The sequence below is a fragment of the Aspergillus mulundensis genome (assembly GCF_003369625.1).
Source record: "Aspergillus mulundensis strain DSM 5745 chromosome Unknown scaffold_0, whole genome shotgun sequence".
NCBI lineage: Eukaryota > Fungi > Ascomycota > Eurotiomycetes > Eurotiales > Aspergillaceae > Aspergillus > Aspergillus mulundensis.
This window is the reverse complement of record NW_020797888.1, coordinates 5,019,467-5,047,089: the sequence shown is the minus strand read 5'-3', so window position 1 is coordinate 5,047,089 and position 27,623 is coordinate 5,019,467. Positions and strand designations below refer to the sequence as shown.

Below are 27,623 nucleotides of genomic sequence, written 5' to 3'. Positions count from 1 at the left end.
CACCAAAACGCATGCGCTGCATAGTGCATGCAAACACAGACGTACAATGTTCTACAAGCGAAATTGGTAAATTGAGGGGCAAGCCAAATAATCTAGAACAATCAAGGCAATTAAAACAACACTTCTATGAACTTAAAAGTAGAACAATAGATGAAACATGAATGGGACCGTATAGTTCTTTGCCATCTCGGATCAAATGCAGGCCCGATCTCTTATCGGAGCCGCAAAACTCGAGTTTACGAAAACTTCTTGGACCATTCACACCAGGTCTCGAGTTATCCGACTTGGTAGATCAGAGGGAATAGTGATCCTTTGTACTTGGTAAGCCTGAAGTGCTTTATCTGACAGAAGCTGAAAACTAACGCTGCTCCCCACAGTGTTCGGCATCGATCCGGCAGCGGCGGAGTCCCGAGACCGCGGACAACACCTTTATTCAGCCCCAGATTTGCTCAGTCACTACTGTTTCGTACCCGCTCCATTGAATGCATTACGACTAAGAGCTGGACTCTATATGATGGGATGATGCTCTAATGCACGCGACGCACTGAATTGCAACCTTTCTCCATGGCTTCTTTGTCCATCCGCCCTGTGAACCGAACGACCGATTCAACGACCTACAGTCGCGAAGGATATTCTATTTGATACCTTTCCCGATCTCTCCGCGCACTGTACATATCTATTTCGAGCCGTGATACGCGCAGTCTATCGGTGGTGCCTCATGACTTCCACATCTATAATGGCGACCGTTGCGTCGGTTTCCCTCCTTTCGGAGGCCGAGTTTGGTTGCGGTATGGACACTATATGGGCAATTTTCTCATGTTTCTCAGGAGCTGACACAGATCAAAGAACATCTAGCATCTCAGCTCATGCACGATGGTCCCGCCAGCAACCAGTTCAAGACTTCCTTCATCAAGACCCATAATGCGCTTGGACGTCGCGATGGATCCAAGACGGCTCCGTCTAGCCTCCTGAAACCGAGATACACTTGCTTGACTTGCTCTGAGCCATGTATGAATGGCGATCGTAAAGTCCATACAGAGAAGACTGGTCATCAGTTCTGTGAGTGAGCAGCAGGGCTGGCGCGGGATGCCGCTAACTAATGTCCTTCAGACATGGAGTCCAGAAGTCGCGCATTATTCTGTCAAGGCTGCGAAGATATGGTATACGATCATGGCCTAGAGCGATGTAGATCCGCCACACCGGAGAGTACATTACAAGGTCCGCATGTGACTCGTCGTTGCTGGATTACTGGCTAATCTCCAGCAGTCGCAAAGAAACGGCGTTTCAGTGAGAGCTCTGCAGACGAACTCTACGTGAAGAGCAACGCGAACAGGCGACCGTGTGCGAAACAAGGTGTTAGGGGCCTTTTCAATCTTGGGCAGACATGCTATTTGAATGTCATCCTGCAGACATTATTGCATGACCCAATCCTGAGTACATACTTTCTTGGAAATGGCCACCAACCGCATGATTGTACTGTTACTGATTGCATTGGATGCGCCGTTGCCGAAGCGTTTGCCGACTTCAACAGCATTGACAAGTCAGAAGGCTTCGCTGCGCTCAATCTGCTTCTGGCCTCTTGGCGTGCTAGTCCTGTAGGTGCACCCTATTACTTGCATGCTGCGACAAGCTGACTTTCGCGCAGACCTTAGCCGGGTATCAACAGCAGGACGCGCACGAATATTACCAGTTTCTGGTCGACAAGCTACATGCCAGCGCGGAGGGCAACCGGGACAACCATGAGAAAGGCTGCAGCTGTTTCTTCCACCGAACGTTCTATGGCAAGCTTCGAAGTAGCGTGACCTGCGATCGTTGCGGCAATGTCACGAAGACCGAAGATCCAATCGTTGACCTTAGTCTCGACGTGCAGGTTCAAGCAAAGAAGCGAGCAATGGGCGGCGGCTCCGGCTCCTCCGCAACACCAACACTTGGCGGTTGCTTGGAGAGCTTTACTTCGCCAGAAAAGCTCATGGCCGGCGTGTATAACTGCAGCGGGTGCGGGAATACACCTCAAAAGGCAACAAAACAGCTCCGAATTAAGAAACTCCCGGCAATTCTGTGTATGCAGCTTAAGGTAATCCCATTCTGTTACAAACAACCCATAAATACATCGTCTAACCTAGGCAGCGCTTTGAACACACATTTGCCGTCTCAGAAAAGGTCGAAGGTCGTATCGACTTTCCTTTATCAATCAATATGCTTCCGTACACTACGAACCCCAATACCACGGTTGACAAATCCCGGTACACATATGACCTTTCCTCTGCCGTTGTCCACAAGGGCAAACTGGAAGCGGGCCATTACTACGTTTACTGCCGTCAGGGTGATGAGGTTTGTTTCTCCTACTTCTATCATTTCAGCCTCAGTATCTAACATCACAATGAGCAGTGGATGCTCTTCAACGACGACCAGGTCACCACTGTGACCGAGGCAGAAGTCCTCGGTGTCGACGCATACCTATTATTCTACAATCTCCGCTGCCTGGCCAATGCTGTGTCTTAACACAGTTCCGCTTAGCCCAGCCAGCATTATCCTCAACCCCTATAGAGAGCTATCATTGTCATGTTTGTTACGTTCGCATATCCCAGGTTAGCGTCTTGGAGGCGAATGTGTTGTTATTTGGTGTTATGGGTTAAGGTGTAAATTCACGTCCTCTATCTCAGTTCACTTCGAGCTTTTCTTGCGACGTATGTGCATGCTTATTTATGTAGAGGTTGCGAGTTGTAGAGATAGATTAGATGTGATGATACCTATGGTATGCTATGCGAGGCTTTACTTCGCTATGGGACGCAAGCGCTGTCTGAGGATTGTTTGATAAGCCGGGTCAGGCCAATCGATTCTATTTTGACCTCCAGAGCTAATCACCTGGAGGTTGGATTTCATAGCTGAAGCCAGCATCTAGGGGACATGTATCCCCAGGACTACAATTTCAGGCTAGTATTAGGTCCCAGGCAAGGTCCTTAGCTGGCCAGTATTTTTTGGGCTAAAATTGGAAGCTGCCCAATCAGAGATCCATATCCCTATCGTATAAGATGCCCCGATTGAGCTGGGTCTGGACGGAGAAAGCGAAACACCCGTGAATTGAGAAATTGATATTGTCTGTCAACACCGACGACGCGCAAACGTTCGCCGCGCAAGGCTCAGTTCGTCATTAAAAAAAAGAAAAGTCGTGCAATCCTTTTTTCTAGTATCCTTTTTTTCATTCCAGGCCCAACCATTGCCAATTCAATATCACGTGCTCTTGATCATTCATAAATCCAGCCCAGTTCGTCTCACGCCCGTCGGAATCGTAGATATTCAGGCAAATCGGGTACGTGATTGGAATCGAATCGTAAATCGGCTTCCTTCGAATAGTGTATTATATAACTGGCGAGCTGAGATGGTGCCGGTACCGGTACCGAGCACGGATACGGAACCGTCATGGCGGGAGAACATTGGCGATTGATTTATCGGTACTTAAAGCAGAACCTTGTCAGCGGCCGTTCGTTTATCGTAACCCCAATGAATCGTCGCAAGCCATCCACCACCTCCATCTTCTCAAGCCCGGATCCACCATTGGAGACAAAAAGATAAGGGAAACCAACCTTGAAGAAACCAATGTCGGAGGCCTTCTCACGGAAGCACTGACGGCAGATGTCCATCTAAACCAGAATCCAATCAGTCACCCAGTCCCAGTGTAGCAAATTTCGGTTCCGAGGGAAGGTATCCTTACACCGTACTTGCGGATCAGACCGGCGCGGTGAGAGCAGACACGGCTGTTCGAAGATCCCAATTAGAAACCATTCACGTCCAATTTGTCCTTTGCGAATCCGAATCTCCAAGTTCCATGCCCAATTCCTTCTTCAATATCCGCTTCTTTTTCGCATATTCGTCCAGGATAGATATGGGAGGAAGGCTAAACACACCATTGACGGGAACCCTTGCCGTAACTGTCGCGGAATATTCGTTAGCATCCCATCAACCTCCCAAGTTCAACCGCAGCGGAAAAGGTGTACATACGTGCGGGGACGGCTGTACCAGACGGACTCGTGAGTCATCTTGAATAATCGGCGAGTATGAAAACGTCGGGAAAACGGTGTTGACGGGAGGGTGGTCGGTGGGCTTGCTGTCGGCGCTGGCGATGGGGACGGAAATCGAAACGAAAAGGTGCAGGTTTAGGGTTGGAATTTGGCGTTGTGGGTTGCTGACTCAGTCTCGGTCCTCCGACCGGGGCTTGGCGCATCTTTCTCGCTTCGACGACGCTAAGCTGTTCTAGGATATAAGAGTCATGTGACTGACCGGGGTTCCCCAGATCTCCTCAGACACTAACAGTTTTCTCTGGAGTACAACGTCAACACTTAGGTATACAGAAGTTCTGTCTTCAGCTGTGTGGACTTTTTGGAGACTTCGGTTTCTTCCTTTCTTAAGAACACTTACCTCTACTTAAATCCCCTTTTCACCAGTTAATCCTTGAGAGATCTATACTTTGAGGTTCATTCTCACCAAACATCAGAAGACCGATTGATGAAATTCCAATTATCTTTCCCTCACATCGAGTCTTGGTTGAATGCACAAGAGAATAATACAGCTCCCATTCAATGGCCTACGACTAAGTGGCAGACGGTAGAGCTTTGACTGCTTTTGCGCCTCCTATTGACAACAAGGAAGAATCTTGCTGAACAAGCATGAATCTTGCCCCCAAGCCGTTAATTATCCAACCCTGTAGCTCGGGGTTATCATAAACGCCAGCTACACCGAAAACTTTGTCGTGCGCGTGACAAGCTTGGCTGATTTTCTCAAGCGAGGATTGGTATTCTGGCCTGTCAAACTTGCCTCCAATTCCAAGATCAATTGTGAGGTCCATCGACCCGACCAAAACAACGTCAACGCCTTCAACAGCGGCAATCTCCTCAGCATTTTCCACAGCATCCTTGCTTTCAATCATGGCGAAGACAGTGGAACCGGATTTGTTGCAGAAGTCAATAGTCTGGTCAACTGCCAGCGCTCGCATGCCAAACATGGGCATCTGGCCGGTCATTGACCTACAGCCTAGAGGGGGGTACTTGCTAATACTCACAACTGCCCTTGCATCGGCTAATAGACTTGGTCAGCGCGGATGACCTTGTGTATAACCCTTTAAGAGCACGTACCTGCATTGTGAATATGCGGGAAAATCACACCCATCGCACCGCCATCGAGAACTCTCTGTACATAACCATTACCACACTGGTGTGGCACGCGCACGAACGGTGTGATGCCGCATAAGTGGCCAACATTGCATAGGTTACTCGCCTCAGCCAAAGTGAGCCACGCATGTTCCAAATCAATAAAGAGCGAGTCAAAGCCCGCGTCGCGTGCGATTTGGACGACTTGAGCGTTGGGCGATATTTTGATGCCAAACGATTTGCAAAGTTGGCCAGAAGCCACACAGATTTCGAGATTGTTTGAGTAGAAAGATGTCATGACGGATGGGGACGGTAAATGCTGGGAACGTGATGCGTTCCATTCAAATGACTGCTTGGGGCGAGGACATGGTCTCTTTTTAGCATGAACTCCTGCTGGTTTCGGATGACTACTCCGAAACACGCCAGTGTCCTCCGAATCCTTACAGTGCTCGCAGGGCGCAAATAGGAGCCGTAATGTTCAGGTCGAACATGGCTCTTCTCGGTCACATTGACCCGACCAGGTCTTTATGAGCAGTACAAACCCCATGGCCACCTAAGCGAAAAGCCGTGCGATTCTCTCTATGACAGCAATTCCTCCAGTAAGGATGATACTCAGGTCCCAACATGCGCCGCCTGCCATGTGCTCCACGTCCTCCCTGAACTCTTTGTTAATGGAATATCTGCTAGAGGCACCGCGGCCGCGGGCTTAACGACAAGCTTAGGCCTCCGAATATGAACTTCATGGCTTCCGGAATACCTTCATCACGAGAAGCGTACATCATTTTCACCAGTTGCCTCCCTAGATAGCCTCCCCTGGATAAGTCCCGAGTTTCACGGTTGCAACGGCCACTGAGCCTGAGCTCTGTTCCATAGCCCTGGACTGATTTCATCTTCACCGGGCTGCTCGTTTATGGCATGGCGATTTGTACAGGCAGGTCAATTCCACGAGCAGCCAGGCAACTACTCGAGCTTTAAAATCAGTATGCGGTCAAAATCTCTCAAACCACAATAGCAGAGGTGACCACTGATTTGACACCTGTACTATAGTCGACAACGCTCTTTCTCCGGCCACCATTTTCAAGCCACTTGGCCCTTCTTGAGTCTCTAGATGGCATGGAAAGCACCACGAGCCTTTAAGTCGCCTCTCCCTTGGAGGTTCTCTCATTTATACCATAGCCTGATGGCGAGTTTGGCACTCTTCCGGTGTTCTAGGCCAGTTTATTCCAGTATGTGCTTGTCACCACAAGGGTGCAATGAACAAGAGATTTCTTCTCTCGTCAGCGATCGTTTTCAATGAATCGCACTTTGCTGGTCTCATTGCTTCATCCCAACTTCAGGAGACAAATTTAGTTTGCGGGGTTCATTATCTACTCCAACTCTCCACAATCACAGACGGAGATTAAGCTCTCTTATCTCACTCCCTCCACCGTCCGATTTACTAAAATGGAATGGTCGCTTGGGTACGGTATCCCTCAGCTTCGCTTATCACTCTCGGATGTCGCCTCCGACCCTCTGCTTCAACCTGTCCACAGGCACCGCAATCACCGCTTTCCTGGATCATTGTGAGCAAAAGCGCACATGGAAGCGGCTTTACTCTTTTGGTATTGAATGGAACAACCAATCTACTTTTGAAGTGATAAGAAAATGCCCCGGGGTCACACTCGTCACCAAGGCTCGTCTCGGCAAACAACTCCGACTCGCAGTCGGAGGGATATTCCCAAAGTCCTTGCAGCGTAAGTTACAATAGGCCTATCCACTTGAGCTCCAAAGTGGCATAGGATCAGCATCAGTAACGCCGTCTAGCTGCTTAACCTGCCGACAGAGAAAAGTCAAATGCTCCGGAAATAATCCGTGCTCTTATTGCTTGAAGCGAGGCATAGACTGCACCTTCTCCGAGCATGGTAAAAGGAGAGCGTACTCAGTAGCGTATGCTCAATTCAGGCCTGTTTGAAAAGCGTCTAACCTGCGATAGGAGAATCGAATACTTGGAAGCTCGTTTGGCTAGATATGAGAATACGACTCGAGCCATAAGACCTGGTATGTGGCTCTAGTGCTCGCTTCATAGACTAGTCAATCTTCTGACGCGTATACTACTGTCACTCAGGATCTCAAGCAGGAGAGACGCTCCCCGAAGCATCACTAGTGACAACACCTGCTCCCACGCGAATCCGAAGGACCTCCGTACATCCGGATAATAGCGCTTTTCTCGTAGACTCTCTGGGGCTTTTGTCGAGGGCCTCGCGCCCAGATTTGGCCACAAGCACAAATCCAGAATCATTCGAACTGTCACCAGGCTCAGGTAGTCTTCATTATGTCCTCATACAAAGACTGCTAGCTGACACAATTGCAGCAATTGCTGCTGACTCGTCACTGAGCTCCAGCTACACATTCGGCTCTCGAGTGCAAAGCCTGCTCGATGGACCTAGACCAGGCCAGCGTCAGGAAAGGGCACAAGATACCGCTAATTATCTACTCCAACCACGGCCACGGAGCATACATGTCTTTGATATACCTTCCCTCCCAGATGAGCGTGAGGCTTTCAGGCTGCTCGAAACGCACGTCTTCTATATTGGCCATACACAAAACTATATTGATGCCCGTGAAATTTCGGATAAGGTCGGGCTTTTTTATGCTAACAAAGACGATTCCACATATACAGAAAGCCTGTGGACTTTGGAGATTCTTCTCATCTTCGCAATAGCCAGACTTCTCACCGGCGACTTTGGAGGTGAAGCGTATAGAGCTGATAGCTTCCCTGGCTATTCGTTATTTGAATTCGTTTGGGAGCGTTTGCCTCCGCTGAGCCAACTGTACAGTGTTGGACGGGTTGGCGTCGAAGTACTTGCCCAAGTGGCTGTATACTTACAAAACATATATCGGAAAGAAGAGGCATACGTTCATGTCCGTATCCGGCCGTTCAGTCTTAGGTCTGATTCCTCTCAGAACTAACAGATTCTCAGGTTAGCACAGCCCTGCGATTGGCAGTTTCTCACGGCTACCACCGGCAGTCATCCACCGCACGTTTCTTGCAATCGGAAGCGACACATATCAACCGGCTGTGGTGGTCAATCTACCATCAGGAGAGGTAATACAAGATATGTCCTCAGCTCATATATCGTTGTTAATCGATGCAGACGTTTGGCTGCAGCTACTGGAAGCCCACCGGGCATCAGCGATGCGCTTATAGAGCAACCGCTCCCCACAGACTCCATTGGATTCACGCCGGCGGCCCCGATGCGGACAAGCATTAAGCTAGCTCGAGTCTATGGCCAAGTAATGACCGGTATGTCTTTAGCTCGGATCTACGTTCCTTTGTGTAAACCGGTAGCTAATATCTACTTCGTGTAGTGCTTTACGGCTCCACACCTCAGGCTGAAGACACATTCATCTCAAATGTCCAGAGCATCATCAGAAGTCTATACGACATTTCTGACGAAATACCTATGGAACTAGCAACTGGCATGCCGCGACTTGGAAACGATCTATCTCTGAGGACTTCAGCTGCCCTTCACTTGATGTTCTATCAGGTAAGCTCAACCATGCTTCAGGTCAAGAACTTATCTAAAGTCGATTTAGGCTCTTCTATTGACCATTCGCCCGGTCATGCTACACATAGCCCAACTAATCCTCAGCGGCAATCCGCCACAGCCTGGGATTCTTTATTCGTCGCCCATAGGAAAACTTTGCAGAACGTGCACCGAAGCAGCAAGAAGGCTACTGAAGACTCTGACAGCGCTACGTCAAAATAAATGCCTAGGTTAGTGGTGTTGCCTGACTTAGCCTACAACAGCCCAGCTGATGTGAACTGTGCCAGCGTTGTTCGGCTTCTTTGACTTTGACGGGATCTTCTCAGTGACCTTCATCATGATCCTTACGGCAATCTTAGACTCGAGCTGCGAAGATGACCAGAGGATTCAGCCTTCTCCTGGATTAGGCGAAGCCTTAGGGCTGATACAGTACGTGGCAGACCACGAGAACAAATTTGCAGCGCGGTGGTTTCATGAGATTCAAAGGACCTGGGCGCAGCTGTGCAGCCGTCTCGATATGCCGGAGTCATACAGAGCCCTAACGCGAAAAGCTCCTCGCGAGGCTCCCGATCAGACTGGAGACGCTTCGCAAGCTGCAGGTTCAACAAATGTATCTGGTCAAGGGCGATCCACACACCAGGACGATACATCCACAAGACAATATCCCGGTGTCGATATTCTTAATGGTGATTTTGAGATGACTGCGCCAGAACCACAGTCTATCCTTGCCGATTTGGATATATGGGGTGATATAAACCACCTTTGGGCGCCGCTTCCCGAGAACTATGAGACGTTCCAAAATGAAGAAAGCGCAGCGATTCCTCAAAGCCTGTACCAAAATATCTATGGAAATCAGCGCTGGGCGTTTACAGGCGAGGACATGGGAGATTTTGCCGAGCTTGGGCGCCATTTTGTGAGCGATCACCCTTCATAAAGAGTCTGGGATTCTCTTTCCAAACACCACGCAAGTTGTTTGAACTCTGGAATATAGAGGGAACAAAGGGTGGGAGATTACCCTATCAAAGCTCGTTAACATCGAAAGCAATGTTCAGTCGCCATCCTGTCAATAAGTATAAATTCGGACGGCAGCTCCGAAGCTGCCGCATTCGTGTCTCCAAAATCCAATGATAAGAAATATAGGATGTCAGCGTCGGACTAGAATCCCCCACGAAGCCACTGAGTCTCAAAAGCTGATAGGTTAGAAGTGGATTATCAGTCGAGAGAAAGTATTAGCTTCAGAACCAGACAGCACCGGAAAATGGACTTGAAAGTTGAGGCAAGTCGAACAGGAATTGAAGCACGTCTTCGTGCTCGACGCGGCGAGATCACCGGTTCTAACACCGGAGTTGCCAGCAGTGTGTACTGCAATCTCGTGGTAATTCCGCAACACTTTGCAGCGGACTTCAGGAGACTATGTCTCCGCAACCTGGTCTCACTCCCCTTGCTGGAGCAAATGGAACCCGGATCACGCGCCATCAAGTTAGCCTCTGGCAGAGACATCAGCACCGTCATTCCACGGTACAACATCTACCAGGACGGCGAGCTGTACAAGGAAGGCATCTCAACCATCACAACCGAATGGAGTGACCAACATGTCGGCTTCCTCATCGACTGCTCCTTTACGCTTGAGACCGCGTTGGCCGCAGCTGATCTGAAGCCCCGGAACATGATCGAAGGAAAGGCACCTCGAGTTAAAGTCTCGTCCGTTCAGCTTAGCCCTATGGGTGCCTTTACCGGGCGCATATGGCCGTCAGGATGCGCTGGTATCAGCCTGAGCACTTGGCTCAGGTGCGGGTTATAACATCACGCTTCAGCAAGCAGCACGGAGAGCCGGTTACCTGGGGGGCTGGAAGGGCGCCGAATGCTGCAAAGACACCCGGCATCGTCATGAGCCATTATCCGGGGTAAGGCTCTTCCAATTCAAGTGTGATTTTCATTGATTCATTGCATTGTAGGGCAATGTTCGTCACCGACGTGACAGCAGAGGAGGTGGAAAATGGCGTCTCGGGCTGCCGTATAACGTCCCCTTGTTTGGTTCAGCAACGCAAAGAGTGGATGTTTTGAGTCGGTGAGGCGACGGCCATGCTTTGATCCACAATGTCAACAGGATCTTCAGGCTCTGTTAAGGCAGCCTTGGGTAGATACCGTAAGGGTGCCGGCGATCCGTGGCTCGTATTCACAACACAAGCTTTTTCCTCCCATCTGCCAATGCTTGTTTTCAAAGACTGCACTCAGTGCAGTACATCAATTATCTCCTTCAGCATCAAATGCCCTTTAACTGCCAAGTCTATACTCCGTATGTCCCGCGGCCTTCGGGAGAGATCCGGTCCGCTCGGTTGAAGTGTTAGAGACTTGGGACCAAGGATTGGCATTCAGCAGCTTGAGATTGGTCGCATCAACACTTCTGGATGGATAGAATGTGTGAACTCTGATACAGAGGCCATTGCGATCTCCGCTATCGGCTGCCGCAACGGTTGACGGCACGTCGGCCTATTTCCCGGCAACGGTAGGTCGTACCTAGTACAGCTGCATGCCATCAACAGATCCCTGCCACTGCGACCACTTGCGCACCGCGCATTCCCAGCTGAAACCCTGTCCGCAGTCAGCACGATAGAGAGCCGTTCTGAACCGCTTTGCTATAGGCACAGCAGCAGTAGTAGGGTCGCACTTACGTAGACGGCCCAGGGAAGTGGACAAGGAGGGGCAAAGTGGGGATCGAGTTTGCTGCAGAAGCAGAGCAGAGGCGGCAAATAAATATCCTCCCCATTCCCCCTCGGCTCCCCTCACTCAACTCTATCCTCTCCTATTTTATTTATTATACATATAAATCTCCCTTCAATCCACTCAACATGGCCTCTAACCCCCCTGGAGCTTGCTGCGCCTCCGGCTTCAAGCACGAAGGCACCCCCGTCGGCGAGATCAAGAACATCAACGGCAGTTCGTGCCCCTCACCCTGAACCTGCGCCAATTCCAATTGAACTAGCTCTAACAATTTACCTATCTATACAGCTGAGACCTACATCGTCTATCCCAAGGACAACAAGACCCCCGAGAAGGCCGTCATCATCCTGTCCGACATCTTCGGCGTCTACGTCAACGCCCAGCTCCTCGCCGACGAGTACGCCGAGAATGGATACCTCGCTGTCCTCCCCGACCTCTTCCGCGGAGACCCCATCAAGCTGAGCGACATGGAGTCCGGCAAGGCCGACCTCCCCGCGTGGCTCCCCAACCACCAGACCCCCGCCGTCGACCCCATTGTCGAGGCTACTATCAAGCACGTCCGCGGCGACCTCGGAGTCAAGCGCGTCGCTGCTGTCGGCTACTGCTTCGGTGGAAAGGTAGCCCTCACCCCGCCCATCACTTCTTTTTCGGGGCCACCAACTGACGATTATAGTACGTCTGCCGCTTCCTGAAGCCCGGCAAGGTCGACGTCGGTTACACCGCTCACCCCTCGTTCGTCACCGAGGAGGAGCTCGCCGCCATTGCTGGTCCCCTTTCCATCTGCGCTTCTGGTACGTTCCGTCCATGCCCGCCGGACTTGTGTATGTAACCGCATCGTATACTAACAATCGTGCGTCTGCAGAAATCGACCAGATCTTCACCACCGAGCTCCGCCACAAGTCCGAGGACATCCTCATCAAGACCGGCCAGAACTGGCAGATCAACCTGTACAGCGGCGTCACGCACGGCTTCGCCGTCCGCGCGGACCTCAGCAACAAGCACCACAAGTTCGCCAAGGAGCAGGCGTTCGTCCAGGCCGTTAACTGGTTCAAGCAGTACCTGTAGATTATTGACTCTTGGGGGCTGTTTGTATATGAAGTTGGGCTAGTATATGGATATGAGGAATGAATGAATATATAAATTTTTATCAATTTGTCCAAATTGGGTTTGGAGAGATATGTACTCTTGAATTCTACTATCACCTCCTAATGCAGACTTCAACTTACAATGTATCCTCATCTAGCCCTATATACTCCGTAGTGGAGAGCCATTTAAACAAACAAGTATACATCTACCTATCATATCACGCCCAGCCCTGCAGCACGTACGCCCCAGCAGTTTCCCGTATGCATGCGGTAGGTAGCCGGCCGCCTCCCAGCCTGCTGACATCATGGGCCAGGGTAGCTTCACACGCTGCAGTGCAGGAGTGGAACGACACACATACGAGTAAGTAGAGCCGCATACCCAGAGGCAGTGGAACCTACTAGTGCTACTCCGTAGTTGTTGGTTACTAGGACCTGGGGTAATCACTGGTCAGAAGAAGCCAAGCTCATGCTAAGATCCTGGGGGTGGCGACATGCGCAGTTTGTAGGGCCTAGACCGTAGGCATGGGGTTCGAGCCTGGTATGCTGATGACGGAGTAGAGGATCCTATGGCTGGATGTATGTTCGACTTCAAGGATGACATATCTACTATTATTACCTTGTAGTCGGTGAGCATAGGTGTATGATGCGGTTCTAGCCTAAACAGTGCAACCGAACCGATATATATACCTACAAGTGTTTGTGCTAAAGACGACTTGCGATAACACGGATCAAGGCCCGGAGACCAGCTCGCGAGTCTTTCGGGGCTGATTTGTTCTTGAACTAGGTATTAGGTAGGCAACGTATGGCTGTAGCAGTACTTCCTGACGGGCAAGACTCGCTCTATAAACCTTTCACTTGAACGAATCAGTATTCGGACGAGGGATCGTACTTAAACCCGGACAGTCAACCGAGATGAAAGTGCCATGAGCTTGCTAGGCTAGGTAGTGATTAAAGATCATAAGGGTACTGGTTAGTATTATTTAAAGAGGCTTGTCCTTAACTCTTCCTTGCTCAGGAATATATATCACGGTTAGCACCGAGGATATGGCGAGAGCGCAGCCCGTAGTCTAGACCTCGATGACCTTGACTGGGGACTGATCTCATACGGTGATTAACCTTTTGGCGCTACTGTAGACATAGTGGACACAACCCTGATTCCCCATCGTAGTCTACCCTACTCCGGAGCAGAATGCATGGCATGATGCTATTGAAAGAAAACTTGATTGGGGGTTGATAGTTGGATAACAACATATGCCCTGATTCTGCTCATTCAAGGGACTGTAAGTACTCATCCGAGATAATATACCTCAGACAATCACGCGATCATCTGATCACAAGACCGGAGCGAGTTCAAGGGTTGATGTCCAAGTAACCTCTCGAATATATTAGACTAGCCCAGTAGCCCACTGCCAAGGCCACATCGGGCATCCGAGAATCCGATATTCCGAGTATCCGATGGGAAGCTCGGACTCTTTATGCCACAATTGCCAGCATTGCCAGACTTGGCAAGTTGGCATGGAATATCATGGACTTAAGGATCCATCTTCCATTCTGAATGCGGGATCTCCCGCCGAAATTTTCATAGGTTCACGGGCCACATGAAAAACATGGATTGCCTGTGATTCGATGACTTGTTGCCGGAGATTACCTTTCGGGATGCGTGCATGGCATTATTAAGCAGTAGTGCTCCGTGACTTTGCCAGGGATGAAGGTCCAAGGATTCAAGGATCCTGCCTGGGTTCTGCTGGGTGCCGGACTTCCGAGCTTAATTTGCTGTAGTATATGCCGTTGGAGTATGGCTTAACAATCTCCAGGGCCAGCGGCACCAACTGCCAAATATGCACAGTTGCCCGTTGCCAGCCGTCTGCACTCTGCAGCCTGGGTGCACACCATCTGGCAAGGATTGATGATGCCTAATGCTGAGGCTTGCGAGGCTGCGAGGCTGCGAGGACATCAAAGGCTGACTCGGGAGAAAGTCTCCGAAGGATCAAGGAAAACAATGATGGGCGGACCGGATCCACCGGGGTCCAAGTGACCTTGAAAAAAGAGGCTGGAGTTGTGAACTCGCTATTATCAATCACCATGAGCCATTTCCAATCAGCTGAATCAGACTTATGTTGGTGCTCATGGCTGCCGGCGTGTGATCGTAAGATGCGGGGACTGACCACCTTTATGCAGCAAAAGTGCTGTGCATTGCTAGTGTTGGCGTACCGGTAAGTGTATAGCAGCGGAGGATGAGTATAAGAGCCTTGGAATGGCTCCATCAGCCGAAGCAGAGTCGATGAGTCATGCCACTACTCTGTAAGCAACTTAGCAAACCAATGGCAGGCGACATCATTATTAGAGCATGCTTGATCCAGGGAACGTTGCCAGACTCATGGTCATGGACTCATGGGCGGGTGCGTGGTGATAAGCGTGGTTCTGCGGAAGGCCCGGATGCACCAGCGCCAAGCCAGGGATCTTCGGTTGGGTTGTCAGATGAGAACACCTAAACTGGCCAACTCCTGGCTGAATGCTGGTGCCTGGGATAGTTACACAGGCTCTGGAATCTCCGGAGTATCTCCTCTTAGAGTCTCGCGGTTTGACCTGGTTGAGAAAGCCTCTTCTGCCGTGACTACCATGATCCCTGGTTAAGCTCTCCACTGTCCTCATAGTTCTCGGCTGGATCCACAACAGCCCTACGGGTATCGGACTATACATCAGTCTACCGTCAAACATCGAATACTTATACGCTTACGCCGTACCCAAGTGCTTACCTAGAGTAGTGTAGATAGATATCTGTGGCTTGCGACTTGCGAGACATACTAGGCAGCATCAGACTGATCGCAACCATCTTCTCTCTCAGAAACAGAGTATGTATGGGGGCCAGGCACAGTACCTAATGAGGTCATCTCCAAGCTTGGCACCGAGTGAGCTGGATTGAAGTCACTCTGCCGATGACTCCGAGCCCGATTTTCGCCCGGCTCTCTCAATTGCTGTGCTAGGAAAGTGCTTGTGCGCCGTGCCCGTGAAGGCTGAAGAACCAAGATGAAGGCCCAGACCAAATGTCTTCCACACTCCAGGGCTGCTATCGTATGACTGATGACGTCGCTGCCCTGTCTTTTTGCACTCTGATATTGAGATGGAACTGTGAAGACTTATAATCGAGGTATCTGGGATGAAGCAGTGTCTTAGAGGCCAAATACCGATGGACAGACGGTGTAGAGCGTGATAGTGTGATGGAAATGAAAATCTTTTGCATCGACAAGCCCAAAGGTGCAGACGCTGGAAAGAGCAAGTCCCACTCTAATTTCCACGGCCAGCTCCAGTGCTATCCCCGCCTGTCTCCGAAGTACAACAGAGTCAGGTCAAGAAATTATTGAATAAAAGACCGCCCGTTCCTTTTCTCACTCTTCTTGTCTTCCCTTTCCCTGCCTCTTGCTCTCTCCCTCTTATGCCCGCTTCTCACCGTCTCCCTTCCCTCTAGGCGTATACTTTGCACCTTCAGCTCTTCAGCCCTATAGAGCGGCAGTGACGACGGAGGCTGCATTCCCCTCACAGCTCTTCTCGGCTTCCGCGAGCTCCGTACACCGTACATTCGCTTCGATTTCTACTGCTAGAGCTGTAGCTCGACTGATAGCAGCTGTCCACGGACTCGGAGAGCTTAAAATTGCCTTTTCGCGTCCTTTTTATAGATAAACTTTGCGCCATGCTACAGCGCATCTCGCGCGCCACGCTCGCGGCTCTCCTACTAGCCTCTATCGCGAGCGCTCTCGCCCACGGCGATGACCATGAGGATATGAATATGGATATGGACATGGGCGCCTCTCACGAACAGGCGCAACCGGAGACAAACGACGACTCGCCCATGAGCTACTTTGCCTACGGGCAGTACACGGGATGGATCGTGGCACATATTGCGCTCATGGTTCTCGCATGGTGCTTCGTGCTACCAACAGGTACGTTTTACCCCCGCTTCGGCAATCCTCACGTTGCGCATCGCGAATTGACCCATTCTAGCTGTGATGTTGAGCATCGCGCGGTCCCGCTTGGCGCTCCTGTCGCAATTCGTTTTCCTCGTGCTGAACGCGGTCGGTTTGTTCGTCGGTATCGTCTACAATACCCAGACCCCCGATCTCTATGAGAACAATGTCCACCACAAGATTGGATGGGTCGCGACTTGGGTGATCGCGGCGCAGATCGTGATGGCGCTGATCTTCGCCTATGCCGGTCGAGGCGAAAAGGCCGAGAACGCCTATGAACGCGCGCAGTTCCTACCCGTGTCGACTGACGACATGGCTGAGAGCCCGACTACCTTCCCTGCCGGCATTCGCCATGAATACCGCTGGTCGAGGGACAGCGGCCAGGGCACTGAGCGGAACACGGCGTCTCTTCACAGTCGCGCGAGCTCGTCTTGCCCTTCGCCTTCCGATGAGTATGACGGCTTCGAGAAACCAGAGGAGGATATTCCTGAGTCACCTTCCGAGTCCCGCGGCTTCATGCGCACCGGCGTCCTCGATCGTTTCCTCGCCAAGCGCGTCCCGACCTTGGTCTCTGCCCGCGCCCTTCGGATCCTCAACTTCGTATACAATGTCATCGATAGACTGATTCTGCTGCTCGGTACCATTGCGCTTGTCACCGGTTGCGTGACTTACGGCGGTGTTTTCGTGAGTATAGCGACCTAGCCTTTATGAGCTCCGCTAACAACATATAGCGCGACAGGGAAGTCTTCAACGGCCTGGCACACTTCATCAAAGGCAGCATCTTCTTCTGGTACGGGATCCTCACTCTCGGCCGGATGATGGGTTGCTGGGCGGATTTGGGCTGGGCCTGGAACGTTAAGCCTCCGCGCGAGATTGTCGGCTGGAAGGCCAAGATTCGCAGTGGTGAATTCACCGAGTCGGCGGTCATCTTCTCCTACGGCGTGAGCAATGTCTTTCTCGAGCATCTCAACGGTTGGGGTGGTGCTTGGACCGCTACCGATTTTGAGCACGTATCGATCGCCGTCCTGTTCTTCGGTGGAGGCCTGTGTGGTATGCTTCTCGAGTCGAGGCGCCTCAAGAGCTGGCTGAACAACACCATCCTGCGTGCTCCTACTCACCTGGAAGCGGAAACCGCCCACGCTTGGAGCGCGCCCGATACCCAGGAGGTGTCGCTTAACCCGATGCCGGCGCTTATTATCCTGCTTCTGGGTATGATGATGGGAGGACACCACCAGACTAGCATGGTCTCCAGCATGGTCCACAAGTCGTGGGGTAATATGCTGATTGGCTTTGCCTTGGCCCGAGGCGTGACTTACGTCTTGATGTACCTGAAGCCGCCAAGTTCGTACCTGCCTTCTCGCCCGCCGACCGAGATTGTCGCCTCCTTCTGCTTGATTTCTGGGGGTCTCATCTTCATGCTGAGTGTAAGTCCCTGCAGACTCAAACAAGGAACATGAGTTAACATAAACAGGCTCGCAACGTCGTCGAAGCATTGGAATACTACGAGCTCGATGCCATGTTCGCTACCAGCATCGCGATGGGCTTGACCGTCTTCATCATGGCTTGGGAAATCATCGTCATTTCCATCAAAGCCTGGGCCGTCAAGCGGCAGGCCCGGCGGCAGCTCGCTCCCTACCGGTTCCCCGCGTAATCGCCTTCCAAATAATGATAATACCCGACACTTTTGCCTGGCTCTAGTGTTACCACCCCCGGATACCTGGCAAGCCAGGATCTTGTCTCACGAAAGAAACTCAAACCACAAAAACATAGCGTGGTGTTTTGGAACGAGTATTATACCCCTTTATACCGTTGATTTGTATAGCCTGGTATTTGGCTTTGTTTCGGCTGCTGTTGCTGGCATGTGTTGTCTTCAGTTGCCATTTATCAGGACCTCTTTTGATACCTTATGTTGTTTCTTTGGTATGATACGCATGAAATGTTGATATGAACGTTGATGTCTATGGACATGGACATGGATAATGATGATGTGGTTAAGAATGTGATTGTTTCATTCATGAGGTGCTCCACTCATAAAAACAAGAGTCATGTGACTTGCGTCTAGGTACCTCAAGTACGGAGACGTGCACCAAAAGTTTCCGCACATGCTAGTAAGCTTTGTGTAACTTTCAAATTTTTTTACATATAATTACCATAGAAACAAATTCCAAGGGTACACAGGCTATACTAAAACTAAAAATGCCCCTTAAAATTAAAAAATAAAGCTATTTAAACTCCTAATTATTATTATCTTTTAGTAAAAAAAGGTTTTAATACTTAAAAAGCTTTCCCTTTACTTTACGGCCCTTTTAACTATAGGTATCTTAATTTTTATAAGCCTTTTAATACTTATTGCCTTTTTTATAGCAAATAACCTTTTAAATATGTTAAACTAGCCTTTTAATTTAGTATTAAATAGTTTTTTAAAAAAGCTTTTTTTAAGCTTTATACCAGGTTACTTTACTAGTTTTTTTATCCTAAGGCGCTTCGTGTAAAGTTATATACTTTTTTATTTAGGCCTAAGTAAACTTAATAACGTTAAAATTTAGTAAATTACCAGGCTAATTTATAATTTTTTAAACCTTTATAATATTATATATATACTTTTAAATTTAGTATTAATAAGCGGGGGCCTTATTTTTAAAAATAATAGTATTTAGCTGTTTAATTATATATTCTTAGGTAAAAAAAATAAAAAAAGACTTTAAAATTTTTTATAAAAAAAGGTGTTAGTATTTAACTACGGGAGTTAAAAATAGCTTTAAAAATTAACTACCTAGTATTAATACTAATTAATCCCTTTACTAACGCTTTTTTTTAGCTTGCTATTAGCCTTATTTTACTTTTATTAAGGCCTTTAGCCACCTTTTCTTAGGCATAAATTAAGTTATTTTAATATTATACTAATCTTTTATTTAGCCTTTAATATAGGCTTTAACTTATAATTTAACTTATTAATCTTGTGGGTTACTTAATATTTTTACTAGGTTATTTTTATTTTAAAAATATACAAAGGCCCCTTTTTATTATAGGTAAAGTAATTTTATATTATAAAGTTAAAATACCCCTTTTAACACCTTTAAATATAGGTTTAATTATATTTATTTTTTATTATTTTTTATACTTAAATCAAGCCATGGCGTTAGCCTAAAATAATTAAGGTTTTATTAATAAAAATTATATATTTTTAGTTTTTAATAGTCTAGTTTTAATAAGCTATATAAAACTTTAAGTATTTAATTTAAGTAGCTTTAGTTAAACTAGGTTTATAAAAGGGCTTAATAAAAAAAAGTTTATATTTATAAAAAATTTATAAAATAAAAAAATAAGAAATACTAGCTTTAAATATAAAAATTTTTAAAAACTTCTTGCGCCCTAAATAATTTATTATAATTAAAATTATTATAATTTTTTAAATATTTTTATTAATTTTAACAGGCCTTTTAAAGCGCTTACCATTTTTAATAAATTTAATATATATTTAAAAAACTTTAGTTTTTTTTGGCTGATAGCCCTGGTGTTTACCTTTTTTAATAATATTATAAATAATATATATAAAAAGTTTTAGGAGCCTAAAAATCTTTACTACACGCTTATTAATAACTTAAAAAGTTAAAACTTGCACTTAAACCTTATTAAAATAAAACTTATTTTTAGGTATTATTATATAAAAAAACCAGCGTTAAAAATTAAGAAAATTATAAAAGAGGATTAAGTAATTAATTTAAGCTAAAAATTAGGTTAAAATATTAAAAATTTATTAAAATAGGCCAAGTTACGGTATAAAAATAATATTATAAAATTTATTAAATTATAAAATATAAAGCTATTAAAGGGGCATAAAAAAGTAATTATAAAAAAGTATTAAATATTACTATTTTTATAGTAATTATTATATATTCCTAAACACGTAATACCAACCCTTGGCATTCTTGGCGTGCGGAAACTTTTGGTGCATGTCTCCGTATGTGAAAACCTTGATTAGGCTAACCAGGTACAAAATAAAGTATTAAGAAGGCTATTTAATAGGGGATTAATATTAAATCTTAAGGCCTAAAATATATAAAAACTAATTTTTAGCTAATTATTTTTTACTAGGGCGTTAGCCTTAAATATATTATTAAAATAATAATAATATTATTACTACGTGGCGGTTTAATATTACTATAACTTTTATTTTATTAATTTTTTTATTTTATTAGGGCTTGGCACCCGTGGGTGTAATAACTTAGCCCTTTTTTAATTAAGATTAACCTAATTTTTAAATAGCTTTAATTTTTATAATAAGCATGTCTTACTATTATTTTACTTTAGTTTCGCGTTTAATTATCTAGTTTTTTTATTTAAAATAATTTATTATTAAATGCGGGGTTATTTTAAGGCTTAAAATAATATTTTTTTATTAATATTTTAYTTTTAAATAGCTTTGCTTTTAGTAGCTAAAATAGCTATTTTAGTAAATAATAAAAGTTTTAAGTTACTTTTTATTAATTTAAGTATTAATAAATTATAAATAGGCAGTGTTTTATAAATAATAAAAAGGTTAATATAATTATAATAATACTATATTATTAATGTTATACAGGTAGCTAAATATAAAAAAATAAATTTTTATTTACTTTTTAGTTTTTTTTTTTTTAACTTTCTTAATTTTTTTATTTTATTCCTTTAGTTTCCTTATTTTATTTTTTAAAGTTTAATATCTTATTTTTTTATTTTTTTACTGGTTATTTAATCTTATGGCTTTTATAATAAGGTTTAAAATTTATTTTTTTTTTACTAAAAACCATTACTACTACTACTAAAAATAGTAACAGGAATAGCAAAGGTTCCTTAAATAATTTAAAAAAAAAAGTAAGTAAAAAAAGGGCGCTGTAAATAGTAAAAAAAAAAAGCTTAAAAAGGGTAAAAAAGCTAGTAAAACTTATAGGGTTTTATTATATATATTTATTTATTTAGCTATGTTATAATACTTAATATACTTTTAGTTTATACTAAAAGCTAGTAATTTAAATAATAACAACATGCTATTTTAATTTAATTATAAGTTTAATATTATTATATTAATTTTATATAAAACCTATTTTTACTATAATAAGGTTTACAAGCTAGTAAGTTTTTAATATTTTTTTTTTATATTTTATAGCTAATTTATTATATTTCTTAGGTTAAAGTAATAATAATAAAAAATGCTTATAATTTATAGCTTTTTATTAAATACTATTATTTTTTTTACCCGCGGACTAATAACAAAAAGGTAAAGTTTTTTTTAAAAAATAAAAAGTATTAATAGGGTTAAAAATTTATATTTTAAATTTATTTTATAATAATCTAATTGCTAAAGGCCTTTAAAAATATAAAAAAAGCTTATTAAAAAGAATTCTTCCTTTTAAGTAAGGCAAAAAAAAACTAGTAAAAATTAAATTTTTAATATTATATTAAAATGCTATTATATTATGCCTTGCTTTTTATTATTTAGCTTATAAATCCCTTTATTATTAATATAAAAAATAATACTAAAGTTTTATAATTATACTTTTGCCTTTTTTTTAGTAATTTAGGCCATGTTTAATAATTTATTACTAAATTTTAATTTTAAAAAAAAGTTAAGCTTGCCTACCAGGCTTATTTTATTAATACTTTAAATTTTAATACTAGACTTGCTTATATTAAAATAAAGTTTCTTATTATTATTAAGGGTATTTAGCTAGGTTTATTATATACTTTAGTTTTAGTAATAATATTTTTTTATTTTTTTACTTTTTTAAAATTAATATTTTATTTTATTTCTAGTGCCTTTTTAGCGCCTTAATTATTTATTTTTATTATTTTTTAATTTAGTTATACTAGGTAATAGCTTAATAATATTAAGGCCTTATTTTTTTAATAATACTTTATTTTTTTTTATTACTTTAGTGTGAGTCGCGTTTGTACACTGCGGTGAGCTTAGGAGAACGTGAATTACTGCAATAGGAAAGGTGTTATATATTTATAGTAGGAACTAATTACTAATTTTTTAAGTTAGAGTTTAGAGTTAAACTTAATATTTTATATATTATATAACTAGCTGCTACCTTAGTGCGCGGCTAGTTTAATATTAATATTTTTTTACTTAGTGGCCTTAGGCTGCTAGATTATATTATTATAATATTATATAGTTATAATACTATAATAATAATAATAGTACTTTTTTTTTAAGTAATCGCGCCCTTGTAATCCATAAATTTATATTTATATTTTATAAAATATAATTTAAATTATAGATTTTATTAAGTATTATAAAATAAGCTATTTTTAGGTTTATAAAGTATTATAGTTCACGTGTAATTTATATTTAAAATTAGGTATAAAAAATTAATTTAATTACCTTACTTTACTTTTAAATCTAAATATAATGTTACTGCCTGTAGTGGCTAAATATAATATTTTAGTTTTAATATTAAAGCACCCTCGCGATTTCTTTTTTTTTTTTTTTTTTAAGTTTTTTTTATAATTTAATTAAAAATGCCTGCTGTAAGTATACACCTTTTTATTATATTTTTATTACTTTTTAATTATTTAATTATATTTTTAGGGTTAAAATACCCTATATTTATTTTTTCCCGTGCTTTTTAAGTATTATATTATTTATTTTAATAATATTAATCCCATGTTAGTATTATTAGGCCTGTATATTTTATTTTACTTTATACTTAGTTTTTATAATAAAGCTTTAAGCTTTAAATAGTTAAATCTTTTTATTTTTATACTTTTTTTAATACTTTTAGCAGCTATTTATAATATATAGTTATTTTATTTTAGTTATTAATATATTACTATATTAGCCTTTTATTTACCTTTTTTTTATGTCTTACTACGCACTTACCTTTTTAATTTAATTAATAAGCTTTTTATATTTAGCTCTTGTTATTTTTATATTTTTAAAATTATTTTTAATAGTTAAATTAAATATAGTTTACCTTTATTATAGCCTTTATTATACCATGTATTTTTAACCCTATTTTTTTTTTAAGGTTTTTTACGCTTGCCCTTTGCTTTATATTTTTTTTACTTTAATATTTAATATAGTTTTATATTATATTTTAAATGCTATTATTAGTAGTTATTTATCTTATTATAATATTTTATTTTATATTTTTTTATTATAGTAGTTAAGCCTTGGTTTTAGCCTTTACTTTTTATTTTACCTTTAGTATATAGGATCATATTTCCCTGCCCTTTACTTATATATTAATAATTATTAACATGCTAGTTATTAAAACTACCTAATTTTAATATTTATATACCCTTGCTATTACTACTATTATTACTACCCTTGCTATTATTTTTACCGCCCCTGCTAATAAGGCTTTTATTAGTATTTTTTTCCCGCCGCCCCCGGGCTTTATAACTTTATTATTTAATTTTTATATCCCATGGTATATTATATGCATTACTACTATAAGGTATTAAAATAAAAATATATTTATTATAAATATTATAATAAAAGCCCTTATTTATAACTAAGGGGGTGGAAAGTGCTAGTTTTATTATAATATAAAAAGGGCGCTTTTAAAGTATATAACTATTAATATTACCCTAGTAGGTAACTAGTTATAAAATATTTTTAATATTATTAATATTATATATATAGGAGCTAGTAGTCCGCGAGCTTGCAAAGACCTTACTATTTTAAAGGTAGCTTATTAAGTATTTAAAGTAGCTATTAAGTAAACTATTATAGTTAATAATACGCAGGTAGCTAACCTTATAAATATTATTATATTTATATTTAACTTTACTTTATAGGTTAGTGCCCCCCTTAATAAAAATAATAATTTACTATATAAATTAATCCCCTTCCCGTAGTATTACCATGTTTTAATTTATTAATTTATTATAATAATTTTTTTTTTAGTTTTTAAATCTTTATTTAGCACTGCTTTAGTAGCTATAATTTTTTTTTATATAAGTATAGCTTTAGCCGCTAAGCATATATTTATATATTTTAGTTTACACTATATTATATTATTAATTTTTTTTATAAACTTTTATTACTTTTAATGCAGGGTCTGCTGCGCCTTAGCGCTTTTAAAAATTTTTATTAGGGTTGCTTTTATATTAAGTGTTAATATTAGCGCCCTTATAAGCTTAATTTTTATTTTATATATATTAAGTACCGCGCGCCGCGCGGCTTAGCTACTTATTTAAGTTTTTTATTATTTTTTATTTTATTTTATATTTTTATTTTTTTTTTTTATTAAAAGGCCCTGCGGGCGCTGCTAATTAATAAAAATAATATATTTTTTTTTTTTATAAGTACGCGTAGGTTATAAATATAAATATTTATATTTAGTATTTTTTTGCTTTACGCAATTTATTTTTATAAGTTTTTTTAAAATTTTTAAGTACTATAGTTTTAGCTATATAAGCCTTTAGTTCCCATATATTATTTTTTATATTATTTTATTCTTATTATTTTATAAGGTATTATACCTTGCCTTTAAATTTATAAATATTAAAAATTTTTTTAATAAAATATTTCTTTTTATTATTTACTAGTATAAGGCTAATATTTAGCGCTTAAAATAGGTTGCCGTGGTAAGATTTTAAAAATATAATATAAAAAATATTATATAATTATTATATATTTAGTGGGAGCAGTAGCTTATAAAACTATTTTCCCTATTTTATAATTACTAAAAACAGGCTAATAAGTATTTTACTTAATTTATAGTTTAGCCTTATTAACTTAATATTCTTTATATAAAGCATAACATAATTATTAATTTTAAAGCTTATTTTCTTATATTTTTTATTATATTAAATTATTATAGCTTTTTTTAACTTTTATAGTTATTTTTTTAAATTTATATAGATTTTTTTAAACTTTGCAGCTCTTTAAAGTTTAATTTTTAATATTTAATTAGGCCTTTTAATATTAATATATATAGTTACCTTTAAATTTATAAGAGCTTTAGTAAGTGTGTAACCTATAAACTACTTATATATATTATTATTTATAAATTATACTATTTTAATTTACCATGGCTAATTATCCTGGTACTAGTTAATATAAGTATAAAAATAGTATTTAAAAACTTAATTTTACCTTTTAGTTTAGCTGTTTATTTGCAGGTAATATATAGTAAATAGTTTTTATTTTACACCTAGGTAGTGGCTTAGTATAGCCTAAAATATACTAGTAAAAAAACTTTTATAATTACTAATTATATTTTTTAATATACTAATAAAGTAAAAAATATTATTTATAAGGGTATTTACAAGTTATTCCGTGTTAATATTTTTTAAGCATAAAATATATTATATAAATTTAGTATATATTTTAACCATTACTAGAACAGCATTATATACACGCTTATTATATTTTATAAGTAATAAACTAGTAATAAAGTCCATACTAATTTATTTTATAAGTACCCTTAGTAGGCTTAGTAATTTTAATAATTTATATAATTTATACCTATGGACCGTGATTTTTTAGTAACTATTATACTTTTTAATATATTTTTTAATATATTTAGTTATATCTAGCTAATAGTACCTTTAAAAAATATTTATAATAATTATATTAACACCCTAATGCCCACCTTAGGGCTTATTATAGTTTACCTTTATAATTTTTTTATAAAGTGTTACTAACTTTAGTATATAAACTTAGTTTTTAAAGTATAATAAGCTATTATTTATTACTTTTTAATACTTAAGGTCTTTTTTATAATTTAAATTTACAAGGTTATTTCTTATTTTTTTAAATTTTTTATTATATTTTTAGGCTACCTAAAGTAATTTTATAATATTTAGTTATAATTTATTTATATACAGGTTCTTATTTACTATAATAGCTTATATATTAAGTTATAATTTAAACTTTAGATATAATAATAGTTAGTTATTTAATTATTTTTATAATTTATAAAAAACTATCCCGCCTGCGGCTTTTTTTTTTTTTTTAAAAAAATATAATCTACTTTTTTACTTAAAATATTTACCGGGTTTTTTGCCCCCGGGTAGTATTTAATAATAAAGTTAAAAATTATAAGTTTTTTTACTTATTATGCTTGTTTTCGCGTTAGGTTCTTGGTTATTATAAATTATTATAAATTATTATAATTTATAAGCACCTTAATAAAGAATTTACTACCCTTAAGGTAGTGTTTTTAAACTTAAAAGTATTTTATAATTATAAGTATTTTAAAATTATAGGTTTTATACTAGGTTTTTATATTTTTTAATTTATAAAACTAAAAGGTAATTAGGTGCTATTATATATTTTTTATTAATTAAAATAATACCCTGGTAATAGCATACCCTAAAATATTAGTTTATAATTATATACGTAATTTTAAATTAAAGTGTTATAATAATAGCTATTTTATAAATTTAAGGTATAATATATTAAATACCTTTAGGGCCTTTTTTTTTAATAAGTATTTTATAATTATATTAAGTTTTATAAGGTTAAATAGCGCTGCCGCGACTTGGCTATAATTTTTAATAAATTTTTAATAAAAGCTGTAAAATCCTAAAAAAATACTACTTTTTTATATTTTTTAGCCTTAGCTACTTTATAATAGTCTAGACTTTTTTTAATTTTATTTTAATTTTATTAGTGGTTATAATAAAGCCTAAAAAGTTAATTTTTTTAATATAAAATAAGTATTTACTAACTTTTATATATAGCTTAAAATTACATAGCCTTTTAAAAATTATTTATACATGTTATTCATGCTTTTTCTTGTTCTTTAAGAAAATAATAATATTATTTAAATAGGTAATATAAATTATATTAATTAGCCTAGCTAGGGCGTGGTTTATATAAAATTAAAATATTACTAGTATATTTACTAATTTAAATAATATAACTTAATATTTATAAAGTCTAAATTATGTTTTAAATACTATTTTTTATTTATTTTTTTTATAAATTTAGAGCCTGTGGTACGCGTCTTATAAATCTAGCTATATAAAATTTTTTTTTATTTTAAGATAGTTAAGGGTCGCGTTAAGTAATAGTAATAGGTATATATTTTTAATTATAATAGTATTTAGGCCTTAATAATTTATATAAAAATATAGGCTATTATTTTTTTTTAATATAAATAGTACTAGAGCTCCCGCAGGGCTTTTTAACAAGTATATTTAGTTTTTTTTAAGGGCTTTTTTAATATATTTATGTAGGACCTT

At 40.4% G+C, this 27,623-nt stretch overlaps 6 protein-coding genes across 6 annotated transcripts; 5 read left to right on the top strand and 1 right to left on the bottom strand.

The window, feature by feature from the left end:
- Positions 1-736: 736 nt before the first annotated feature.
- Positions 737-2,502, top strand: DSM5745_01382 (putative ubiquitin C-terminal hydrolase Ubp8; the record flags this gene model as incomplete). Its single annotated transcript, XM_026743398.1, has 7 exons — positions 737-788; positions 847-1,059; positions 1,111-1,218; positions 1,267-1,595; positions 1,646-2,074; positions 2,128-2,331; positions 2,389-2,502. 7 exons carry the CDS (start codon positions 737-739, stop codon positions 2,500-2,502), a joined length of 1,449 nt encoding a protein of 482 aa, XP_026609243.1.
- Positions 2,503-4,588: 2,086 nt separating this feature from the next.
- On the bottom strand, positions 4,589-5,442 carry DSM5745_01381 (HpcH/HpaI aldolase family protein; the record flags this gene model as incomplete). Its single annotated transcript, XM_026743397.1, has 2 exons — positions 4,589-5,073; positions 5,130-5,442. 2 exons carry the CDS (start codon positions 5,440-5,442, stop codon positions 4,589-4,591), a joined length of 798 nt encoding a protein of 265 aa, XP_026609242.1.
- A 1,630-nt stretch (positions 5,443-7,072) lies between these two features.
- On the top strand, positions 7,073-9,605 carry DSM5745_01380 (fungal specific transcription factor domain-containing protein; the record flags this gene model as incomplete). Its single annotated transcript, XM_026743396.1, has 7 exons — positions 7,073-7,181; positions 7,249-8,045; positions 8,105-8,229; positions 8,279-8,427; positions 8,493-8,671; positions 8,721-8,901; positions 8,959-9,605. 7 exons carry the CDS (start codon positions 7,073-7,075, stop codon positions 9,603-9,605), a joined length of 2,187 nt encoding a protein of 728 aa, XP_026609241.1.
- A 324-nt stretch (positions 9,606-9,929) lies between these two features.
- DSM5745_01379 (uncharacterized protein) lies at positions 9,930-10,472 on the top strand (the record flags this gene model as incomplete). Its single annotated transcript, XM_026743395.1, has 2 exons — positions 9,930-10,026; positions 10,069-10,472. The coding sequence occupies 2 exons, from the start codon at positions 9,930-9,932 to the stop codon at positions 10,470-10,472; spliced, it is 501 nt and encodes a 166-aa protein (XP_026609240.1).
- Positions 10,473-11,520: 1,048 nt separating this feature from the next.
- DSM5745_01378 (dienelactone hydrolase family protein) lies at positions 11,521-12,457 on the top strand (the record flags this gene model as incomplete). The annotated part of the gene is made up of 4 exons (XM_026743394.1): positions 11,521-11,608; positions 11,681-12,009; positions 12,066-12,183; positions 12,255-12,457. The coding sequence occupies 4 exons, from the start codon at positions 11,521-11,523 to the stop codon at positions 12,455-12,457; spliced, it is 738 nt and encodes a 245-aa protein (XP_026609239.1).
- Positions 12,458-16,165: 3,708 nt separating this feature from the next.
- Positions 16,166-18,090, top strand: DSM5745_01377 (Ytp1 family protein; the record flags this gene model as incomplete). Its single annotated transcript, XM_026743393.1, has 4 exons — positions 16,166-16,415; positions 16,477-17,123; positions 17,171-17,863; positions 17,911-18,090. 4 exons carry the CDS (start codon positions 16,166-16,168, stop codon positions 18,088-18,090), a joined length of 1,770 nt encoding a protein of 589 aa, XP_026609238.1.
- Between the last annotated feature and the right edge of the window lie 9,533 nt (positions 18,091-27,623).